We start from the raw sequence: 24,943 nt of genomic DNA, 5'->3' as shown, positions 1-24,943 counted from the left end.
GTCATCTTTCAGAGTACTGACCCAAATCAGTTAGTTAGCAGGGAAGTTTTTAACTACCCTGTAGTATCAGAAAAAAAGAGAGACCTAGTGTTTTCTCTTGCATATTAAATAGCAAAGATGCACATCTCTCCAAAAGCTAAAATTATTCCATTTTTAACTTGAATAACTTTGTGAGACTAAAAAAACACACCACACTAATCCCCAAAGCGTTAAATGTTCCATGTTCTAACTTGGAAATTAAATGTCACAAACTAAAAAAAAAAAATTGTCCAAGTCATTTTCAATTTTTGAGAACGCGTCAAGAACAAAATTAAACTGACATAAACTATAAATAAACTGTAATTTAAATCAGAATAATTAGAAGTCTTGGATAAACGTGCTTTTATCTTGACAATACTGTATTAGTAATGGGCTACATTCTTTACCAAAGAGTAATAAAATAGCATCAAAAGATTTCATCAAGGACTGTAGTGTGTTCCATTGTGAAATGGCATATGGAAGAAGGAAAGAGGTAGAAGGAATAAGGAGAATTAGTTTAAGAACTGTTAGGTAGCTTATCTTTCACTTAATTCAGACATAATAGGATGTTTTTTCATACTTCTCACTAAAAGCAAATATGCCCACAGAATGATTTCACCATTCATTTAAACAAGATACAAAAGTATTGATGGTAGCAGGGCTATTTCAGACCAGTACAACCAGTGGTGCAGTACTGCTAGGTACAGTCGAATAAATGGGATGATGTCAACTGTTTACTGCTAGTTATGATAGTTTTTTGTTGTTGTTGTTGTATTTGATCAGAAAAATCTCCTTAAAAACTTTAGATGACGCAAACTTTTTCAATTACTAGGTAGCATGAATTATATATTTCTCAAGACAGTTTGCTCTGTCTCTAAAAAAAAATAATTTCACCCCCAGGTAATTCTTTTTAGAAATCTATTTCAGAGAAGTAAATTCAGGCTGCCAATGTGCTAAAGCTCTCTCTAGGCAGTGTAAACCATTTAAAATTGCAAAGGAAGTTAAGGCAGCATTAAGAGTTCACATCTCTCTTCTCCTTGAGACACTATGATCACTTAGCAAATGCACTACTTTCACAGTGAAATTAATGCAAAGATAAATTCATGCTGCTAAAACTTAAACAATCAGTTTTTAAGAAATGATCAGCATCCAACTTCCATTTTCTTGTGAAAGAATGTTAAGAAGGTTCAGCACATGATTTTGAGAAGTTATCAAATTATTTTTATCCTACTAGGGAAAGTAAGTCTCTTTGAAAGTCTGGCAACACAGTGGGTAATGAATACTTTTGAAAATCTGCTTCAATAGGGAAAAATATCTTACTGCTAAGAATGAATCACACCATTAAAAAAACAAGTAAGAAAACAAATATAAATGTTCAATTGAAGAGTGATGTTATGGACACCAGAACCATGTGAACCAAAGGCAGCTACAGGGCTGAGCAAGCTGTTAGTTCTATGGTTATACAAAGTTGTAAAGAAGGTAGGAGAAGAAAAGTTACCCCGAAAGCAAGAGAGCTAAAAAGCCCCAGTGCATGGCCACTGCACACAAAAGATAAATCTTACGGCAGAGACCTCAGCCTGGAGACCAGCCACTCTTTTTTTCAGGTCCTCCCCTTGAACCTCTTTGGCACTTAGCTCTTCCTTCAGTTGCTCTACCTGTCACGACATTGTTATGCTTTTAAATATTTATCATTTACCATCTTCTGCTTAGCCTCTTTCAACCAAGTAACTAAAAGTGACAAAGAACTGAATAGAAGGATCAACACTGGTCACTCATTTTCTCTTCCGTTCTTCATTAAATCTTCTCAAATGTTGTACGTCTCTGTGATTTCATATAGGCTGCCAGACAAACATTTGATTATGAAACAAAAATGCATAGTTATGGCTACATTTATATGTCAAATATTGGGCACTTCACCCAACAGTTTTCAAACTAGAATTCATGAGGAAATCAGGACAGGTAAAGGGAGATTTTGGAGTACAGGTGAAAAAAAAATTTAATTGTCAATATACACTCGCAGTTGACTATATAATACAATATTGGAAAGAAAAGAAAATACCACAAATTTTGTACACTTACAAAACAGAGCAGGACAGCAAGATATATGGTAATAGTTCAAGAGTGAATAGTTATCAGAAAGGAAAAGATTTTCTGTAAGAAAAGAAATGTTCAGGCACAGTAAACAGAAGAGACCCAGAAATTATTTGAGTAGCTGATAGATATACAGCTGAGTAGATACACAGGAGCAGATGGAGAGGAGAAGGAGAAATACGAGTACTGCTAACAAGGGAAGAAGGAAAGAAGGAAAGAAAGGATAGAAAGAAGAAAATTGTTTCTCCATTCCTAATTAGAAACTAGCTATCCTTCAGTTCCTAGAAGCAACACAGTGTGATAAAAGAGCAAAGTATAAAGGAACAGATGCGGTTATTTTTAAAGAAACCAGCGAGCTAGAGTGAAGGAAGTGGAAGAAACACAAACTTAGGACATCTTTCTATTTTAGGTCAAATAATACTTTTCCAAGAAACTTCCTCCAACATTCTTTTTTAAGACAAATAACTTCAAGCAGGACAAATGCAATAGGTTAGAACTGCTCATGACATGAAGAAATTTTCAACTTCTTGTTTCAGAGATTTGTGCACTGCTTTTAAGAAGTATGCACATTTTAACTAAGAAAAGTAGGACTACTGACAACACACCTACATTTACTGTACAAGGTGACTTAAATGTCCATTAGAAAATGTTAGGCTTCATTAAGCAACACTTCTTAGAGAGAAACAAAGAAGCACCTGATATCTATTGTACAATTTCAGCTATACACTGACAATACAGTAGTCTGTGTTCATTTTTATGCCTGAGGACCAACGTATCTCACTGCTATCTTTGTCCTAAGACACAAATAACACCAAGTGTATAAATTAATGTTGGCATGACCACTGTTGGAGAACCTACTTGCACTCTGACTCCACTAGTAGAAGGGAAGTGTAATAAAAAGCAATTCTACTGACAGTTGATGTTCTTCTTAGCTTTTGTGTAATAAAACATAAAATATTCAAGGGGTGACAAAAAGAAGCACACTGTTTTTCAATAGACTATGTTTTAAAAGATATCAGACAAAACCTATATCTATAATGGATTATCAGTGTTCTACAGATGAACACAAAATACTTCTGAAATAAAAGAAAGTTACGAATGTGGTAGTAAAAGTAGAACTTTGGCCATTGACTCTACTGAACCACTATATTCAAATTTGAATTTTAAAGTCCCTTTAATATTTTAAAGTTAATCTAGTTGCTTCAGAGCAACATACAAATAAACTCTATTTGCCAGCATTAGAATGGGAACCAAGATCCTAAGTACTTTCATTAACTGAGTATGAAGATTTATCTCATTTGTTCGCTATGGCTCATTTTATCTTACTACTGTCACTGTTTTCTCAGTACCTTATTTTTCATGAATTTGGAATGACTACGGTACACCTCCATTTGCTTCATTTCTTCTTCACGCTCCTCTGTGCTCAGAGCTCCATTTGACTTCAGCATCTGAATCTCCTCTTCCAAATCCCGGAGGCCACGCTCCATGGAAGAAATTTTTGAATCCTGAAAAGGATTAGAAGAGACTGATAGTGATACACAGTTAGATGAATTTGTAATATACCATAAGAGTAATAAATGAAATAATCTGTTGGACACGTATCCACCCTTGAAATTTTCTCAAGTTCTTACATCAATCAATCTATATCTCTTTGCATAGCATCTGGCTGGGTACTCAAAGACTCATTTTTCAATATTTCTTTTTTTCATACCTTTCAAGGAAAGCAAGAGTTTAGTACTGGAAGGAAACATGGCTAAGGGTAGGGACACAGTATACAAAGAATAAATAAAGGACTATGAAAAAAAAGTTGCCTTGTAACGCTAAGTCCAGCATAAAACAGAGAAATTTAATTCTAACTGAATGAGCAATAGAACATGACTATAAGAATGGCAGGAAAAAAACAGTCTGTGCTACTACTAATTTGAGTGAGGTCATAAATGGAGAACAAAAAAAACATCTTAAGCAAGGAAGAGATGCAACAATGTAATTTTGAGTGATAAAACAGTAGAGATTCTTGAAGTGTTCTGGATCATACACACAAAATATGTAACATTTCAATTGCTAAAATATATACATCTGGAACAATGAGAAAGTTTACCTGCCATTATCCTCATGGTTTTACAGAATGAACAGAGATTTTCAATCTACTTTGTTTACTGTTTCTTTAGAAATGTTATGTGTTAGGAACAGCAGAAACAGATTAATTCAGCACACAGAGCTCCCTCTGTACTTTTTACATGCACGTGCATTTATAAAATGCTATCTTTAGGGCAGCCTTTTTTTTCTGCCCCTTTTCTCTTTTTTTTTTTTACTCTGTTTTTCTAAAATATTTTGTCTTTCCTGAAATACTGAGAAAATTTGAAACTATCGTCCATTTTTATCCTCCAATTCATCGTTTTTTTGGTCTGACAATCAAAATACAGCTGAATAAAAGCATGAAAGACCTCCATATATACGTTTTTATCCATGAGATAAGATTGTTCTAATGGACCATTATGAGGATGTAGTTTGATCTCCTGCTTAATTTTTGACGCTTAAGTTAAAATCGGTAAAGCAGACTTTTGCAACAAAAAAAAACTACAGTAAGGTAAAGTGCTATGTTGTAATTTACAACAGTATTCAATTTCACCCCTCACATCATTTCCAAGAAATACCTGTGCTTCCTTTTAGATCATATGACTGCTTATTGTTACCAGATGGTCAATTAGTTTTCATTGCTATGGACCATAAAGAAGAATAATAAAAGAAAGACAGTAGAAGAAAGGCTCCAGAATAAAAAGATGGGAAATGACCACAGAAAATACTGAGATGGAATGGAAAGAGTTGGAAGGGAAAAAAAAGGATGGAAAACAAAGGAAAAGAGACAGATAAAGCAGGAGGGAGAAAGAAGGGCATGGTAATGGAAGAGAACAGTTTGCAAAGACAGTTTCCAATTTTTAACTGCATTTGCCCAGACCTTGCCTGTTTGATGTACTTTATGGACGATCCAATAAGAAAAATGAGTATACAGTCCACTTGTGGTTGAGCTCTTGGCAAACTGCCACTGCTCCATTAGACATCTGAGTTAATGGATGAAGAATTCAATCACAAATTCATCTAGAAAAGTTAGGTTTAGGATGGCATACAGACACCTCTCCAGTTATACAACCTATTCTTCAAGTGGATTTTGAGGTTGCAAATTGCTATCGTCGTTGATGGACAAAAAGCAAAGAAATGGCATTTCAAAGGTTGATACTTTAAAAAGAAAGCAATCCACATCATCATAAAGGCCTACTAATCCATCATTCTCATCCTTGTAATATGACGGACTCTTGGCTAACTGAAAGGAATTTGTACGCATTACCATAAGCAGACAACAAACAGGTTTCTATTGTGTCATGAAGTAGTTTTGTGTTTTCACTGATCTGTATAAGATACGCAATAATAATGATAAAATAACAATATGTGTGTTTTTTTTTATTAGAAGATTGACAGAAGTATATGGCATTTCAAACAGTCTGTTTTCCTATGAAAGTCCATTTTACAAAGAATATTCTCTCCTGCTGGCTATATGCAATTGTTTACCTTCATCTCAATAACAGTTTGCAGAGCCTTTGTCTTGGCTGAGTCGGGAGCATTTTCAAGCCGTCGATGTATCTCCTATGTGAGGAGAAAACAAAGCAAAAATTAGCCTAAAGGCATTTTGTTCCATTTATCAAATACAAAATTACAACCGCCTTCTCATTCTAATATATGGCATAACCTAGCTTTCTGATGTGACCAGTTCATATACTTTGTTTTATGATCTCTTATATGAAAAAAAAAAAAAAAGGATATACAAATGTTCATTCAACAAAATCACCATCTCAGTGGAAAAGACACAAGAAAAACTGCATCTTTGACCGCCTACTTCCTCAAAATAAACTGTTGAAAAGGTAGTTGAAGATACTAAAAGAAACCTATCATTTGCCTGGTAATCTGAACTGTTACTATTACTGCAGTGGCAGTTCTGTCATCTCTGATGAACTCTCAAGTTCATTAACCATGTCTTTGGTTGAAGTGAACAGCAACACTTGGAGTGCTCAGTTACAAGAGAACACAAACATTTGAACAAGAAAGAAAATGACCTCTAACTATTCTTCAGAAGAAACTCACATACTCCTCATGTCCTCCAGACCTTCCCTTGAGTTCTCAAAGCCTTTTCCTGTGATTCTCAGATGGAGAGGAACAGATGAGGCAAGGAACAGAGGCCTTTTTGTAAAGGCACATGTGGCACATTAAGTGAGGAGGCATTTGAGAACACTCTCTGCAATACACAGTTCTTCTGTAACCACTGCTTGGCTATGAGAGCACAAATGGAGAATATACATCTAAACAACACATCTCAAAGAGTGCGGCTTAGATCCTTTGAGAGAACTATCCACAATTGAAGACACCCCAGTCACATGTTGTGGGCACTTTCAAACTTCATGTCCACTTTGAAACAAAATAAAATAGTTATTTTCCTTTAAAAATAATCTTCTTCAAACAAGATACAAATTAATTGTATGCACCTTTCTACCTTGCATTTGCCAAGTAGGTCTGCAATGTAGCACTCTATCTCTGTGAGAAACACCACCATAACTTTATATCCAGCATAATTATATACAACTGCAGATCAAATGTACTAAGTAAAGAAAGTATGTAAAGAATATCTGTGATAAAGTAATTTCAGTGCATCTTAAATTTTTAAAAATGACAAGTTATCTTTTGTTTTGTATTTTTTCCTGACCAAAAAGAGCCAAAAAATTGGAAATCAGACATTATAGTTTAGAATTGAGGATGTCCTCAATACTGAGTAGTATCATCACCATGTCTAAAAACTTTTAGTATATACACATACATAATAATGGAGGAATTTAATTACAACCTTTTCTTCCTTAATTACCTGACCATATCGTTCACAGCTACTCCCTCAGTTAGCTCTGCCTCTGATTTTGCAAGGAATTTGGAAGTAACACAAAGGAGCAGTTCAATTGATTTTTAATAGAGTAGGCTTTGTACTTAAAAACACAACTTATCATTCAACAGCACCATAAGATAAACACTTTCCAAATGCAGAAGAGAACGTGTCTTCTAGTTCCTGCAGAACCTACTTAATCAGACAGCATGCATCATATGGAGAATGAAGGAGAAAAATTTTTGAAGGACATTCTCTCTCATACATTAATTTCTTCACAAAAAATGTCAAAAACAATGATTGCAGTTAAAAAACTTAGCTGATAACTCAGGAAACAACATTTCCTTTTCAATCATACCTGGTCTATTTACGACTTCATATGAATCTAATATTTTCTCTGCAGGATCTTTGCTTTATTCAGTGGACTAGATACCTGCTTTTATTCTTCAACCTGTAATGCAGGCCTGACTCTGAAAACATTATACCTTTCGTACTTAAAGCTTTGTTTCCCATATTGCTTTTCTGTCAGCCTTTCATTTCTAAATCTTTGCAAGAATTCAGCAACCTAGTTCCTATTAATTACAACAAAATGCAAATGTTATAAAAGAAAGAAAATTTTCATGAACATAGTTCAGTATTAGCATAAAAAAGAATAGTTAAATTAAGAAGTTATTTAATGTTACAAATGGATCTACAATTCTGTAGAAAGGCAAACTGTACCTAACTTGATTTTCCTCCACAACAAGATGGCTGGCTGTGTAGACAAACAGTGAATGGTAGATGTTGTATGTCTTGATTTTACTGAGGTCTTTGACATAGCTTGCAAGCATCCTTGTAGCCAAATTAGTAACAGACTGGATATATGGTTTATAAGGTAGATGGAAAAGTGTCTGAGTCTGACAGTCCAGCATGTAATGATCAGCAATATAAAGTCCAGTGGGTAGCTGCTTACTCCCAGTAACCCTCAGAGGCCAGTACTGTGGCTGATACTGCTCAGTGCCTCTATTAACAATCGAGATTATGGAATAGATGGCTCTTTCAGAAGGTTTGTAGATTATATGATGTTTGGAGAAGACATGAATTGGTTGCCAACAGCGTGTCCTTGCTGACAGCAATTGCATCCTGGGCTGTATTACCAAGAATATATACACCAGGACAAGGGAAGGAATTATTTCACTGTCTGGCTCTTGTAAGACCACTCCTGGAATATTGTACCCAATTCTAGACTCCCCAGTGCAAAGACAACATTGAAAAGCTGAGGAGAGTCCAACAGACAGTCACCAAGATGGACAGTGTCTAGAACATACGACGTCAGAGGATAGGATGAGAGCACTGGGTTTGCTCAGCTGTAAAGAAAAGGCTTGGGGGGAATTTTAGTGCTGTCTAAAGCTATCTAATCGGACACTGCAGAGAAGATGAAGACAAACTTTTAACAGAAGTGTGCAGCAGAAGTATGAGAGTCAACAGCAAGAGATGCAGCAGAATAAATTCTGATTTATAATATGGGAAAAAAAATATTAGGAGAGCAATCACACACTGGAAGAGAAGCCCAGAGAGGCTGTGAAATCCCCATCAGTGGAGAGGCCAAAATTGAGCAGGAGGTTGCGTGAAGTGACCTCTCAAGAACTCTTTCAACCTGCTTGACTCTGTAATTCTGCAGAATACAAACATTTCTACTAATTGGGACCAGACAGTGATCGGAAGTATCAAAATTGTTTACTTTCAGGATTTCGATTAGTATTTTTCAGAAACTGATCAAAAACTGTAATGTTAACCTTTATTTCAGCAACAAGTAAAACTGAACTGAAAAAAAAAAAACAGAACATGTAATAAAAATAATCTATAGTACATCTGATTACTGTCTGAGCTTTCTTACTAAAAATACATTTACAGAAGTTTGGAACCAATAATCAAGGTAGCTCCTTCATAAATTGCTTCTCCATTTCCAATTAGTCTCACTTCCTGTATTTGTGAACGTAATCAATGTGATTCCCTGAGAAATAAATCGATCGTATTAATAATGAGCATAAATTTGAAAAATGTGCTGGAAATTCCACACAAATGAATAACAGATGGTGCCAGTTGCTTTGAAGCTCAGTTACTCCTAGCTATTCAACTCCATGTTTTGTAATTCTCTGATAATTCAACCAGTGATTTCAACATCCAGCCAAGAACTCAAATACTAGGACACACAAGATTTCTTTACAAAGGCAAACTGAAAAGTAAACCACACAACCCAGTTCATCTCTATGACCAGATCAGCAGGAATTAAAAGCAAAATCCCATAAAACTCCAGCATTAGATTAAAAAGGAGAGAGACCAATTCAAACTAACCTATTAGTTCTAAGTAGTAAGTCATTGCATTGAAATCTGACAAGAGAAGTGTGAATTTCAAAAGCGAAGGGAAATTTGATTAAAAATTAAAATCCTATTTGCTTAGAATTTTATTTACTTATATGATAAGAATTCTTAATTCCTCCCTTTTTTTTCTTTTATTTAAGGAGCAACAAGTATATATTTTCTACTTGTTTCTTGAATTAGCTTCCAAATTGCTAAGGGCATTTTCAAATTTTACTTTTATACTTTCTGATACTACAAAACTTCAAGTTTTCAGAATCAAGGTTCCACAAATATCACCTCTACTGAAGAAAGGTGCAGGATAATAGGCTCAGTCCTGGGACCGGAGCTCTTCAATGTCTTTATCAATGACACAGACGATGGAATCGAGTGCACCCTCAGCACGTTTGCAGATGACACCAAGCTGAGCGGTGCAGTCGACACATTGGAAGGAAGGGAAGCCATCCAGACGGACCTGGACAGGCTGGACAAGTGGGCCCACGAGAACCTAATGAGGTTCAACAAGGCCAAGTGCAGGGTGCTGCACTTGGGCCAGGGCAATCCCAGGTATTTATACAACCTGGGGGAAGAAGTACTTGAAAACAGCCCTGCAGAGAGGGACTTGGGGGTCCTGGTGGACGAGAAGCTGGACACGAGCCAGCAGTGTGCGCTGGCAGCCCGGAAGGCCAACTATTTCTGGGCTGCATTAAAAGAGGAGTGGTCAGCAGGGAGAGGGAGGTGGTGGTCCCCCTCTACTCAGCTCTTGTGAGGCCCCATCTGGAGTACTGTGTCCAGGCCTGGCGCCCCCAGCACAAGAAGGACGTGGAGCTCTTGGAAAGAGTTCAGAGGAGGGCCACCAAGATGATCAGAGGGCTGGAGCACCTCTCCTATGAGGAAGGGTTGAGGAAACTGGGCTTGTTTAGCTTGGAGAAGAGAAGGCTCTGGGGAGACCTCATTGTGGCCTTCCAATACTTGAAGGGAGCGTATAAACAGGAGGGGGATTGATTGTTTGTGAGGGCAGATAGCGATAGGACAAGGGGGAATGGTTTTAAGCTGAGACAGGGGAGATTTAGGTTAGATATTAGAAGGAAGTTTTTCACACAGAGGGTGGTGATGCACTGGAACAGGTTGCCCAGGGAGGTTGTGGACGCCCCGTCCCTGGAGGCATTCAAGGCCAGGCTGGACGTGGCTCTGGGCAGCCTGCTCTAGTGGTTGGCGACCCTGCACTTAGCAGGGGGGTTGAGACTCGATGATCTTTGAGGTCCTTTTCAACCCAGGCCATTCTATGATTCTGAAGATGTAATTGGTAAATGAAGTCACGTAAGACATATCGACAAGCAAAACCTTCTAATAGAACAAAATATCAAAAGACATTAAACCTTAATTATTTTAAACTTACAAACCCTACTCAGGTTTCTGTCATTGTAATTGTTTTGGACGGTTTTAAAAATCTCCCTTTAAGGGGACAGAGGTACTAAAGTGAACTAGTTACAAATTTTTCCTTGCGTAAATACAAAAAAAACAGACTTATTTGAAGCTTAAGTACCCCATTAATAGAGCAGTATTTTTTTAAACTAGCGCTTAATATACACCAAAAAATAAAAGCTGTAAATCTCTTTAATTTTAGCCCTCCATGCTAAAGCATATGAAGCATATGAATAAGCACACTGAAATTTTTGTGGATTATTTCATATTGATGAGATCATAACTATTATACAAGGAAAAAAAAAACAAGCAGACACTCTCATAGGTGACTGTAGTTCTGCTTTTTTCTATCCAGTTAAATCCTACCCATAATTAAATAATTACCTATACTCCATAAGTATCAGAAATTTGACATATCATAATCAGAAGGCATTTATGATTTCTCTGTAGTCTGTGAAGACATAAAACAAATATGGAATTTTTCACCCTATTTTTTTTTTTGCTGAACATCAGTTCTGAGAAGAACTATCATGCAATCAACCTCTGCACTGAGGAAGGATGGAAATAACAACTTTAAACATTCTTTTATAAAGGTCACAGAAGACTTTCCAAACTGTAAGAGTAGTAAAGAAAAAATAAATGTATAAAATGTCCTTTATACATTTTGCTCTCAAGTTGCAATAGCCCAAATTTTCAATTTTCATTCTACAAAATCTAAATATGTTTGAAAGCTATTTCTAGAGAAATCAAGTGATTCTAACCAACATCTGAACAATTCAAATTATTTTGATTTAAATTGTTTCTTCCTGCTAACCTCTTCTGAAAGGCTAACAGAATGATGCAGCAGCAGAACAAAGCAGGAATTTTACTTAACTCATTAGAAAGATGTCCCATACCGCAATGGTATGAGAGTTCCAGTTACTGAACCAGTCTATATACTACTGCAAACCTCTCTCGAAAAGTGTGTCTTATTTATGTTGCAAAATCTTGGAACAGGACAAAAGCGTTCTTTGAGATAACTCTAATTGCTCTAATTAAAATTTCTAAATCCTTCCGAGCCTGGAGCAGAAAAGGGTAAGAATTTTAACACATGCATGGAAAAAGAACTTCTTTGCAAAACTTGTCACAGTTAATTAAAATCCACTCAGATAAGGCAAACAACCTTTCTTTTCATGGAGCATTATAAAACGGCAACATCACTCTTCAGCAGTACTCTGATGGCATGTTTAGATGGCACAGCTTACCCTTCTCATGGAGCTCCATGCTGCTCCTGTTTTGGTGTCTCAGTATCAAATCAGATAATGTAAAGCTAAGTCAACTACATCTATGTTGTAGCCTTGTGCCTCTGCTTTCTGGAGCAGTGGAGATGCCAGAATGGGTAATCACAGAAATTTTGTGTTAGTTCCTATAATAAAGTAAGCACTGTTTGATTAAAAATAGCCACAAATAAGGATCATTCCTTGTAATAAGGCCATGCTAGATAACTGTAATACAGTTCACAAACAGGACTTTGTTTGCTTGCCATTTCAACACACAGTGAAGATGAAAACAAATAATAGCTTTTTCTGCCATAACCTCTTTCCTTAAGCTCATTTTAAATGAGTGCCCCTATGAACAATCCATTTCAGTGATTGCTTTACATACAGAACCACCATCTGTTAAGCACTGTATTCCTAACTCCTTAATTCAGTTCTGCACTTGGTTGTATTAAAAGAGCAGGCCTGGAATAACAGCTCAGATTTCTTTTGTATGTTTTCTAATTTTTGTCTGTCAGGTCAAACAGCTGTTTCCTTCTGTATAATGAAGTACGTTGCCACTCTCATCTCTACACTGGCATCTCAATAAACACCACCCCACCTCCCCTCCAACGTCCACTTGGCCTCAACATTTGAGCCAACTCCCTTCCCCCAGGAGAATACCAAGGTTCACCAATGGATCACCATTTAACTTCAAGGAGCCTCTTAGACAGGAAGTCAGTCTGACCCAAGTCACTTGTAGGGCACACATATCCTTCACTGTAAGTATGTTCTAGAATTTTCACAGAGGAAGAGAAGCTAGCACTGTACACGACTTCCACATCTTTTCAGGAAAAGCCAAAGGTCAGGGCAGTGTGTTATCAGGACTCTGAATGCATGTTATACAAAACATTATAGGATTAAAGGCTTCAGAGGAGTAACGGGAAGATACCCACAAACACATTGGCCAATGAGAAGAGGAAAATACATTTGGGAACTTCCCCTCATACATCCTCCTCAGTTCTCAGGAGAGGAGACATCATCCGAAGGTATCCCTACGTGGGCACAAGGAATACAGTGATGCGTCAGTATATTCTGGATATTCCAGTTAGTACATGCCATTGCAAAGATACATTTGGCTTGTACTGTATACATGCGCAGTAACAATCCAGAGACAAACAGTTATCAGATTAACCACTGTTGTAAGGTCTGTGCCGATATCCCTAGTGAAGAAGTAAGAAAATGGGACAACATTGCTGAAGTTTACTGTATCTGACAATAATATACACTGAGCAGCTTATTTTTGTTCCCGCTGGTAGAACAAATACAGATGGTTCTGTTTTTATCCTTCCTTCTAGGCAGATGGGAAATTTGGCCTAGTTTTTTTCCTCTCCAAAAACTCTCAAGAAGTTACCTCTTTATTGACTGTGACACTATTAGTGTATAATCTTGGGTCTTTGTTCAGACACGTATGTTCCTAAAGACAGTTGGTAATGAAGAATTCAAAAGAGAAAGGCTTAATCAAGTTGGTGTAATGATGTTGGACTGTCCTTATGAAGTATCTTGACCACAGTACTCTATAACACCAGGTGTGGATACAATCACAGCTATGCTATTTTGTGTATCTATTACTGTGCATAGTGGAGAAAAATGTATTTCCACCCAGTTCATCTAGCATTTTGGAAGAAGTGGGAAGGATGTTAAAAAGAGCACAGCAAGCCTTGTTATCTTTAGAGCTATGTGCTGTCAACTGCCACCACTGATAATTCTGCAGCAGGTGAGTTTGGAACAATGTAATGGCAGTTAATGTCACTCAAGAGTTATTCTGGAAGTTGTAAGTTTAGCTGCTGGATTTCATCAAGTATTTCTTGCTGGTATGATAATAATCTTGTTTCTGAAAGTTTGGCCTAGAATACCAACAGTAATATGAATAATTCTCAGTAAGACTTAAGAAGGGGTATTCAAAATAGCAGACTTCTTTTTAAATGCTATGAAGCTTAAGCTTGTTTTCTGCAGTGGAGGAATGTGGAATGTGATGCAATCACACTGACATCTGCAGAAGTCACTGCACGCAGATCCATATAATTTTTCATTTTTTGTGTTCAAGAGAGACTGTCCTCTGTATCAGTGCATTGCCAAACACATCCTACATTATGCTGGCTACCGGATCTTTCCTATGAAGTAGTACGGAAAGATTATTTGAGATGCCCATTACTCAGGAAAACATTTGAGGAAAGTCCAACAGGGTCAAACTGACAGAGATACATCAATAACACTATCTACAGGAGAATCCATTTCATAACCTGAAAAATAAACTGAGAGAGCGCTCTGGGATATTATCAAAGATGTGTAATATCTTACATATGAGGCACACCTAAAAAGCAAATGACTTTTCAGCCTGCAAAAGGAGAGAACATAGGAAGGATGTGACAGAAATCTAAAATCACAGTTGGCACAGCAGTCCCAGTAGTGGTCACCTGTTCACTTTGTCTTCCAGTGCAAGAATAAGAGGTCATCAAGGAGATACTGGGAGACAGGTTCAAACCCAAAAGAAAAGAGGTATGTTCTTCCCATTGCAGACAACAGGCCTGCAGAACCACTAACAAGATGATGCCACAGCTGCAAAAGTTTACATGGGCTGGACAAGACACTGAGTAAGGACTTGCATGGCAGATCCATGGAAATTACTAAACTAACAAATCACAAGAAGATCAGGAAACTCCTGAGCTGTAAGTAATTTGGAACATGCGACAATATTACAGCGAAATATCACATTTGTCCTGTTCTTACCCTTTCCTACGTGTCTGTGTATGGCCTGAATCAAAGGGATCCTTGGTCAGCTTTTCTGCAGTTATAAATGTAGAGCTCAGACTTGTGCTTCTGTTAAAAACTTACCTTCCTTTGGAAATTAGTGCAATCTTTAGTTCAATCACAGTAATAGAAGAAACCAATTAATTTATGTTTACTTTTTAAGGTCAGATTGCTGGCCACTGCACCTGCACCATCTGAAATGCCATCTGATATCCTTCAGCATCAACATCACCTTTTGCATTACAAGTAATCTTGTAGCTGAAAAATAAAGTGATATCTTTTCCTTCAGAATTTAGACTTTTATTATTATTCCTAGCAAATATCTTTAACAAAAGTGTAATGCACTTAGAAATAGTGACCATGAATTCTGACATCTCAGAACGCACTTTGGCTAAGATGGTCAAAATTGCTAGGGAAGTTTCTCTCAGCTTCTCTGATGTGTTAGAATATGAAGTATTCTCACAGCTCATGCAAATCCATTTGCAATATTACTGCTTCCTTTAATAGCATTGAAGAAGAGTTTAGTACGATCTTGAAGGCCTCTTCCAACCTGAGCAATTCTATGATTCTATGTCTCCAGGTACTGGGTATACCAGTTATAGAGCAACCAATTAAGTAGACAGTTTTCTTCAAGGCAGTTCAAAAAATTGCGCAGTTAGTATTCGAGGTAGCCAAGGGCTAAAATAACCTAAAAATGTGGAAATACAGATAAATACCTAATAGAAGATTAGGTTAGGAGGGTGATGTGGACACATCTTAGAGGATCTGCACAGGGACCACTCTCCACACAAGTGTGGTGCAGTGACAGAGGTACTTGAAAAGTCATGCAGTCAGGTGAAGTCTCTAGTGACTGGAAAAAAGACAACATCATACTCATTTTTCATAATGGTAAAAAGGATGACCCAGGAACTACCGACCTGTCAGTCTCACCTCTGTGCTGGGAAAGATCATAGAGCAGATCCTCCTGGAAGCTATGCTAAGGTACATGGAAGACAGGGAGGTGATACGGGAGAACCAGCATGGCTTCACCAAGGGCAAGTCCTGCCTGACCAACCTAGTGGGCTTCTATAATGGTGTCACTGCATCAATGGACAAGGGAAGAGCCACTGATGTCATCTACCTGGAGTTCAGTAAGGCCTTTAACATGGTACCCCACAACATCCTTCTCTCCAAATCGGAAAGATACGGATTTGACGGGAGCACTGTTTGATGAACGAGGAACTGGCTGCAGCACTGAACCCAGAGAGTGGTGATCAATGGGTCAATGTCTGGATGGAGATCAGTGACAAGTGGCATCCCCCCAGGGGTCAATGCTGGGACTGTTTAATATCTTCAACAATGACGTCAACAGTGAGATTGAGTGCACCCTCAGCAAGTTTGCAGATGACACCAAGCTGTACCGCATAGTGGATACACCTGAGGGAAGGGATGCCATCCAGAGGGTCCTACACAGACCTCAGCAGTGGGCCCAGGAGTACCTCATGAGGTTCAACAAAGTCATCTGCAAGGTCTTGCACCTGGATTGTGGCAATTCCCACTACCAATACAAGCTGGGGAATGAATGGATGGAGCACAGCCCTGCAGAAAAGGACCTGAGGGTACTGGTGGATGGAAGCTGGCCATGAGCCAGTAATGTGCCCTCACGGCTCAGAAAGCCAACCATATCCTGGGCTGCATCCAAAGAAGCATGGCCAGCAGGTGAGGGAAGTGATCCTGACCCCCTGCTCTGCCCTGGTGAGGCCTCACCTGGAGTACTGCGTCCAGATGTGGAGTCCTCAGTACAGGAGAGGAATAGACCTGTTAGTGCATGTTCAGGGATGGAACACTTCGCCTGTGAGGACAGGCTGAGAGAGCTTGGGCTGTTCAGCCTGGAGAAGAGAAGGCCTTGAGGTGACCTGATAGCGCCCTTTCAATATCTAGAGGGGAGCTACAACAAAGAAGGGGACAGACTCTTTAGCAAGGTCTGAGATGATAGGACAAAGAGAAATGGTCTCAAACTAAAAAAAGGGTAGATTTAGGTCAGATATAAGGAAAAAGTCTTTTACAGGGATGGTGGTGAGGCACTGGAATAGGCTGCCCAGAGATGTGGAAGCTCTGTCCCTGGAGACACTCAAGGTCAGGCTGGATCATGCTCTGAGCAACCTGATCTAGCTGTGGATGTCCCTGTTCATCACAGGGGAGTTGAACTAGATGACCTTTAAGAGTCCCTTCCAACTCTAAGGATTCTGTGACAGCACCTCTGAACCAGATCCTGTAGGGCAGAGCAACTTTGTGCCCAAGAACAAAGTTCTGTCTTTAAGTGTGCTTGTCAGATTCTACTAGCCTGAGCTAGCAACCTTGGCTCAGATGCAGTCAGCTACAGCTTTGCCATGTCCCCTGATTTTCTCCAGCCTTCTGGACTTCCACGCATGAGATTTGCACTAACAAGCCTGAGTTCAGTCAGCATGGTCAATTCCATACAGAGATAGTTTGGCATCTCTCACATGACACCGTGTTTCTGAGGCTACTGTGGTGCTCAGCTTTAAGGCTGGATTCCACAGTGTATCAATAGCTTGAGCTACTAGTTACAGCATACCCACTTTATCCTTCTCGGTGCATTAGGAGGAGGTTGGCAGCAAAGAGCAATTAGTTTCAAAATACGTTAGATAAACAGCATTTGCACTTTCAAAATCAATAGCCATTTCTACCTTCTCCAGGAAATCTTTTAGCGTAAATGCTAAGATTTAAATGATTGATGATTTCCAGACATTTGAGAATGAAGCAAGAATTCTTCTCTCTCAACACCTACTCATCATTACACAGAAACAAAAGAAACTGCATTCCTAAAAAATTACACAGTTCCTGCCAGCTTTTCATTTAAGTTGCTGGACTTAAAACAGAAACAAATGGAAGCCATTTGGGGCTCTTCCTGAAATAGATACAAGAATTGGAACAGAATTATCATTGGTCGCTAAATAAAGGAAAAATCGTTGTGTAGAAACTCTGGAATCATATTATCTTCACTTCAGACACTCAAGAGATTACTGCTCTAAAAAAAATAAATCTGGCCTAAATCTGGCTCAGAAATGCAACGAGCTCTTGCTTTCTTATATAAATGCTTACAAGAGCACAAGTACAATGGATTGGGCAATGGAAAACATAAGTAAGAGGTACAAGGAGGTATTTATTTGCTGCAAATGTTCATTTCAAAAATCTCTTTGCAAGACCTCACTTCCATGTTTTTTTTGAGAGGGGGCTTACTGTTGTAGTATGTCTAGCTTCAAAAATCTGTTGAACCACATAAATGCATAAAACAAGCCATTAGATTCACACAAACGTTGCACATACACATATAGTTATCAATTCACGCATTCAATCCAGAGAGGAATATTAAACAATCTTTACAGAAAATCTTATCATTAGTAAATACATACACAGCACATACTGAATTACTAGCCATTTAGAAGTTAATATCAGAATACTTTAGAAGGCTGGTTGACTAGAATTGGAAAATGCACTTAATGTCAAGGAATTTAATGACACTGGCTACAACACAACTCATTTATTTTCCTTTATTTTTCCAAGATACTCATATTATCTGTAGCCTAAAATTTGTTGTAATTAATTTTGGATAGTTAGTAGTGTAGAATGCCTGCCATCATACTCCTATGCTATGAAACAGATATAATATTTTTTCTGTTTTCAGAGGGGTGGGGAAAAGGTTTGCAATGTTTGCAGCAGTGTCCCTTTAAGTAATCTTTTTTTTGGCTGTGCATCCAGGGCAGCTAATAGTTTTATCAAATACCCTTCTCAGCAAGACAACTGTTTCCATGGAAACCCTAGAGCAATCATCCATTACTCCTGCAAAGATTTCTCTCAGCTCTCTCCTAAATACAGGTAGCTACTTTCTCTCAAACCAAAACGGAATGGAGGAATACATTTTACAGACCATGTAATGATTCATCTCCAGAATATAACACTGGGGTGATGGGGAAAGTGGGACATAAGGTACAACACCCCCGAAACCACATGCAAGAAAGACAGAAAGAAATTTTAAGAAAGGGACAAATTCTGTTAAATCTGCAATGTAAAATACAGGTCATAGAAGGATGGAAAATTCTTTCCATGAAAATATGAAATGGAGAGGAGGTGGAGAACTAGGCATTAAGATCAGAGTTGAATCCAGAGCTTGGTCACATACCTCTCTCAGCATGTTGTTTTCTTTCTCCTTCTGTTCGAGAAGGCTCTCCAAGTGGTGTACATGCATCTCTGCCTCAGCCAACCGTCTTGTTCTTTCGTGATCTTCCTCAGTGGCTTTTGCTGACAGACCTTTACTCTGCAGCATCTCCAGCAGCTTTTTGATGGACTCATCGCGTGCATTTAAGGTCTGTTTCTGTGTCTCAATGCGCAGTTCCATCTCTTCTAAGGTTTTACGTAGGAGAAAGAGTTCCTTGGCCTGGCGCTCATGCTCTGTGTGAAGCCGCTGAAAGTTTTCCTCTGTGAGCTCTGCCACAAAGGGCTCGCTGGTTCTAGAGCTGCTGTCCTGCTGGAACAGTTGGTTCAGGTCCCGCTGGATCCGAAGTTCATCTTGAAGAGCCTGGATAGTCATCTGCATATGCTAAAAGAATAAAGACATAAAATCAGAAGATTCCCTCCACGGAAGAAATAAGGAGAACAATATAGGCCACTTCAGTCTTCCCCAACTACCAACAAAGAGAAAACTGCAACACTGGCAAATCAACGTTGTTTTTTCAAAGCAGAATTTTAAATGTTTTCTATAGAAATTTCAAGTTCCTTCTTTTACACAGGGTAGAAGTTGTTTAACAATGGAAATCTCCTACTCAAGCGACCTTCCCGCTTCCACCAACTTGAGTAAATCACCTTTTCAAATGGGAAAATATCAGTAGGCAAAATTTGATAGGTTTTTCTCTTTTTTTTTTTTTTTTGTTGTTGTTCCCAAGTATTTGCCTATCCTCCAGAAGAATTCTGCATAAGAAGATCTAGATGAGAATTACTGTCTTGGCAAAGCAAAGGGACATTTGGCTATAAAAATATATGTACCAGCTAATAAAATGCAATGAGCCATGAAAGCTCCTTAGGTCTTTAGTACTAAAACTACACCCAGCACAGATCTTCCCAAGTTGACTTACAGATGAGATTTTATCATGTCAAAAAGAAAAATGACTACAGAGAAATGGATATATGCTGACTATGGTGCATACAGTTGTATGCATGAGGATCTTCGTAGAGGACAAACCGTTGCCTTACAAAGAGCAACATGCAATCAATCAAATGATCAGCAGTAATTTGTGGATGTGCAAGACAATAAATCCTATCTCAGTGACTGCATACGGTGGTATAATATACTGAGATAAAACATGAAAAGCACAGCTTGCATAGGAAAAAGTCCTTACTTTATGTTTAGATAAAGGTTTGTATTCTTCTCGGTAAGACAGAAGTATTAAGTCAGTAAGAGAGAAGTACTAAGACTCTGAACAAAGATCTGATAACCACAGATGAGATACCCACTGAGTGATACATCTTTACACATTTCTTCCCAGGTGGCAGACTTGCTTACAATTCTGTTTGAGCGTGAGCAAGTCAGATGGACTGATCTCCAGGGTCTACATTTACATTACAAAAATCCAACATCTGCAATAGTTATTTCCAGTATTCACTAGGAGTGAAGTATTAGTATTGTAAGCTCTTTTCAAACAATGCAGAAGACACACTGTGATACTATGAAAACATGGCAGAAAATATCATTTGCAGTAAACATATCTAGCTTTAAACTGTTTTAGAAATCTTTAACGTGTAGCTTGGTTGTGTGGAAAGGCAGCTAAATCTCATTTTCTTTACAAAAGATCAAGTTGTTCTTCTTCTGGCCTAAGAAGAGCTTTCAAAACTTAAAATGCTGCTTCACAATCAGCTCATCTATATCCACATTGCTATTAAAAGGAACAGTGCAGCTGTCTTAAGTGGCCAGCACTAGGAACCGGATCAAAACTTCACCTAGGTGAAAAGTGGCCCTTCAGCCAGCTCTCTGATTCAGTTGATAGTATGACTACATCAGTGCTGATCCTGGAACAAAGTAAGGTTGGGAATATGTAGCCAAGGAGCTGGTGTAGATAAAAGTGGAACCATTTCTTATGTTATCAACATAAATTGAAATAAGCTTAAAAGTGTAATTTCACAAATGATTTAAGGTGCTACAATTATCTTTTCTTCAATAGCATACTTGGCAGCTAGTCATGCTATTATTAACTTAAAACAATAGGTTATAGAATCTGTGTGATAATTAAGCACAGGTTTATTAGGCTAGGAGGTAATTGATTACTCTTCTTAAGTATGCGTTGAGTTTATATATTGGTGGGTGCTGACATTTATTTTGAAATTGGCATTAGTAACACAAGAGAAGAAAAGAAACAATTCAATCTGGATTTGGAAAACTTTTTAATCTGTTTCTGGGGTTGTTTTTTAATTAAGATTTCCAATTACATTTCTTGTCATTTCTCCAAAACACAGTCAGAGTAAGAATGTCAGTAGACCTTCAAGCTTAAAAACTGAGGCACCTCTGCAAACATGCCAGCACACAGGTAGGCAATCAAAGCTACTGCAATCTGTTTAATTAACGTATGTTGATCAAGCTGTGAGAGAAAATCTACTGTGCTCGTGAAAAGTTTTGCCTTATCTGTACCTATACAACGCCTATAAAGTCAGTAGGACTACAACATCAGTAGTGAGAAAACATCCTTTCATTTCCTTAGACTTAAAAATAGATATCCTCACTAGATACAACTTTACAACTCCACACAAGTTAACTCCATTTGTGAACAGGGCTTTGAAAAGCCCCACTTATCCAGAGCCCAGCTGTGTGTTGTTCTGCAGCTAACAAACAAGTTCCTACACACTTCCACCTGCCCCTCCACATACTGCCTCTTCAGCGTTTCCTTTCTTACAAGTGGGAAAAGAGCTGCTTCTGAGCAACCACATCATCTACTAAATGAAATTACTTCCTCTACTCAGTGCCGTCTCAGAATCAAACTTGGGTTATTTATAAACATCAGTGGACTAAATCACCACAACAAAATTCCTGCATTAGAATTTCAATTATCTGATCTGCTGTGAAATCTCAATTTAGCTTACATAGGCAAATGTCATGTCTCACAGACCCACAAAACTATGTCCCCCTAAAGCTGGGAAAGCCCCCCATTATAACACCTGGGTCAAAAAACCAAAATCTACTATATGATTCAGAAATGGGATGTGAAATAAAATTTAGTAACAGTGACAAACAGCCCTTATGAGAATCCATCAGTCTTAAGCAATGAAAAGAGAGGTAAGGAACACCCAACGTAACTGGTAGGCAAGGGCCTAGCAGTTTTCAAGGAAAAATAAAGGGGTAGAGAGAGAGGAGGGGTTAGCATTGACATTACCAATTCCTATCACTGTTCTCTGAGCTGCTCAGTTGAGAAGAAACTTCATTATGTGCAAGGTGGTGGGAAAATAAGCCACGGAAAATTATTCTATGCTTCTGACACCCACTCCTTTCCAACATGAAAGAGGTATGCAAAATGAGTTCTTTTCTCTGCTTTCCAACTTTTTTTATGTTTTTCAGAATAATGGAACAATATTCTTTATTAGTTGACATCATAAATACACTAGTTTCTCAGATGTTACGGCTCCTTCTTCCACATCCTTTCAAAGAAAACATCCCTTTCCCTCTGAAGGAGCAGACAAGACTTAGCATCTCATCCATTTCTCAAGCTTCACTTTTAAATAAGTGACTGTCCCAGAAAGGCAAAAATCTTTTCCAAGTCCACGTGACGTTAGCTACCTAATCATATTTCTAAGACCTTACCAGAGACTTCTATCAAACTTAAAAAATACTGGTGAAATAATCCCATCTAGAAATAGAAAATTAAAAATACCTTTACTACCATTAAGCTTGGTTATATCCTACTCTGCTGGTACCAATCATAGTCTTAAATAGTTTAATAAAGACAATGTATTTAAAGTCAAAGCAATTATGTTCAACCTACGCTTTGCTTGAAGCTTACTGCTCTTATTTCAGACCTTGAGGATTCACTGTTTTTTCCACTAATGAAAGTTGGTCTGTAAGCCTCACTACAGATAACTACATCTGCAAATTACAAAGGTATTTTTGTGAGCATAGCTCAGTAGTAAGGCTATTTCTGGTCAGTGTACTTTCATCTTAGTACTATGCATCTCTAGGACCACCTTAAACGTAAATCTTAAAACATCCACGGTACAAGCATAATTTTTTACAAGGTGTTACACTGTCTCTATTACCTCTGTGGGGCAACTTAAGGATGGTTAATTAACACAGGGATAGGGGTTGCCTTTCATCCAGTAGCACAAAATTTACATCTGTAAGCATCAGAACATGATTCAGTCTCCTCTGCCTTGCAGGATTCAAATTTGCATTTCCCACACCTTGGCATATTGGTTAGATGACTTTCCAACCTACAGTACGAGCACAACCAATGACACAGAAGTTCCTCATATCTGGTTCACTAAAAATCCCATTGTTGCAGTCTCAGGGCAACGTAACACACCTCTTGCTATCCTGTTGAGTTTGGGAACCTTGCTGCAGGCAGCTCTTTTTCATCTCTCCATGTTGAAACTTTTCCATTTTGCATGAAATACTTAAAGATTCAGTAGGCCTGACAGAAAATACTAAAGAGAGCACAGTTTCATATTCTAATTGGTAGCACTCACAAGAGCAGAAAGACCTGAAGTGCAATTCTTCCAATTAATTTAAATGTTTATCATCATCTTACCATTCCAAAGGAAGTGAGAGACATGCATTTTAATACAATCAGTCAGAAAAGAGAGTTTAGTCAATACTTTATGGCCAAGACCTCCATTCTAATCCTAAATTTTAGATCAAAAGGAGGCAAGCATTGCTACCAGCATGATTTTGAACAAAAGTATGAAATTGTGACATACTTTTAAAATAAAAGATTTCTGTATTCATCTTTGCAAGACGGGGCTTGACCTCCCAAGCTAAGATATTTCAGATTCCAATAAGCATTTGTGTGCTTGTTTTTAATTGCATGGTTCAGGTTATTCATACTGCAGACGCTGCCTTTGTAACTACCTTAACAAGATATGTAACTCATCCCATTCTTTATTCAAGAAGGCCAAGTGCCTAAATTAGAACTGCGGGTTGTGCAACAGAGGCGGGGCACGTAGGAACTGAACACTTCTGTAGTTAGGTTTTCCTTAATCTCCTGGATTTAAATTCTAAGTAGGTTAACCAGTGAAATTACTTGAATATTTAGAATACAAAAAAGAAAATAAATCAATATGTTCAAGAGATGCCTGTGAACAATAAGCAAAAAGCAAGATGAGAACCCAGTCTTTCTCAGGAACAAGGAGAACCATGGCATGCATGTAAGTATACAGCACTGTCACAAGAATGTGTCACGGTGTGGTGGGGAGCGTTTTTACATCCTACAAAACTCTACAAAGTCTTGAAATACATATTATGTATATACATATGCTTGGGTTTTTTTATCCTCTTACATTGGGAGAATACTGAGGTCTCTCATATTAATGGACAAGAGAATATGGAGTGATGAAAAGGAAGGGGGAGGACAGATACGTCCCACAAGCATATGTGGTACAGCGTTAGAACAACTTCAGCAAGGGAGATAATGATTCAAATTCTTACATGCCACCCTTATGCATCCCAAACAAAGCTCCGGTCAGCAGACAATAAACTAGTTTTGAATGGATCTCTAACAAGACATTCCTGCAGAAGGTACTGAGAGAGATTCTACTTTGTATAAATGTCTGACTAGTGATTGGCTTAGGTACTTGAATGTATGTCTATCATGTCCCAGTGTCTTAAAAGGATGCTGAGTCTTAGCTCAAGATCCTTGAATTAGCCCAGATGCCCCTTAGGATCTCCCACGCTCCAGTGTGCATCCCTGAGCAAGTCTATTTCCTGCTCAAGGGTTGATTTCATCTCACTCCTTTCTAATTTTTAATCAGAAATTCCACTCCAGGGGGAAGAATTTTGTTCCTAACAAGAGCTTTGCTGAAATCGGCAAATTCAATAATTTTTCTCATTAAAAATATTACTGACAAACTTAGCTAC

The 24,943-nt window shown here is 38.1% G+C and overlaps 1 protein-coding gene across 7 annotated transcripts in view; it reads right to left on the bottom strand.

Annotated features, from left to right (window-relative positions):
* The window catches only part of ERC1 (ELKS/RAB6-interacting/CAST family member 1), a 300,339-nt gene that overhangs the window by 213,741 nt on the left and 61,655 nt on the right, over positions 1-24,943 (bottom strand). For 5 of the 7 annotated variants that reach the window (XM_021389632.1, XM_021389603.1, XM_021389611.1 and 2 more), the window contains 4 exons: positions 19,016-19,432; positions 5,674-5,748; positions 3,459-3,614; positions 1,590-1,673 (listed from right to left, as the gene is read on the bottom strand). In XM_021389632.1, coding sequence (XP_021245307.1) covers positions 1,590-1,673; positions 3,459-3,614; positions 5,674-5,748; positions 19,016-19,432 — 732 coding nt within the window. The remainder of the gene's footprint in view (positions 1-1,589; positions 1,674-3,458; positions 3,615-5,673; positions 5,749-19,015; positions 19,433-24,943) is intronic. The other 2 variants (XM_021389660.1, XM_021389620.1) reach the window with 1 other exon arrangement.

Source organism: Numida meleagris, chromosome 1, assembly GCF_002078875.1.
Source record: "Numida meleagris isolate 19003 breed g44 Domestic line chromosome 1, NumMel1.0, whole genome shotgun sequence".
NCBI classification, from domain to species: domain Eukaryota; kingdom Metazoa; phylum Chordata; class Aves; order Galliformes; family Numididae; genus Numida; species Numida meleagris.
Note: the sequence above shows the minus strand (reverse complement) of the source record. Positions and strands in the feature narration are given on the sequence as shown.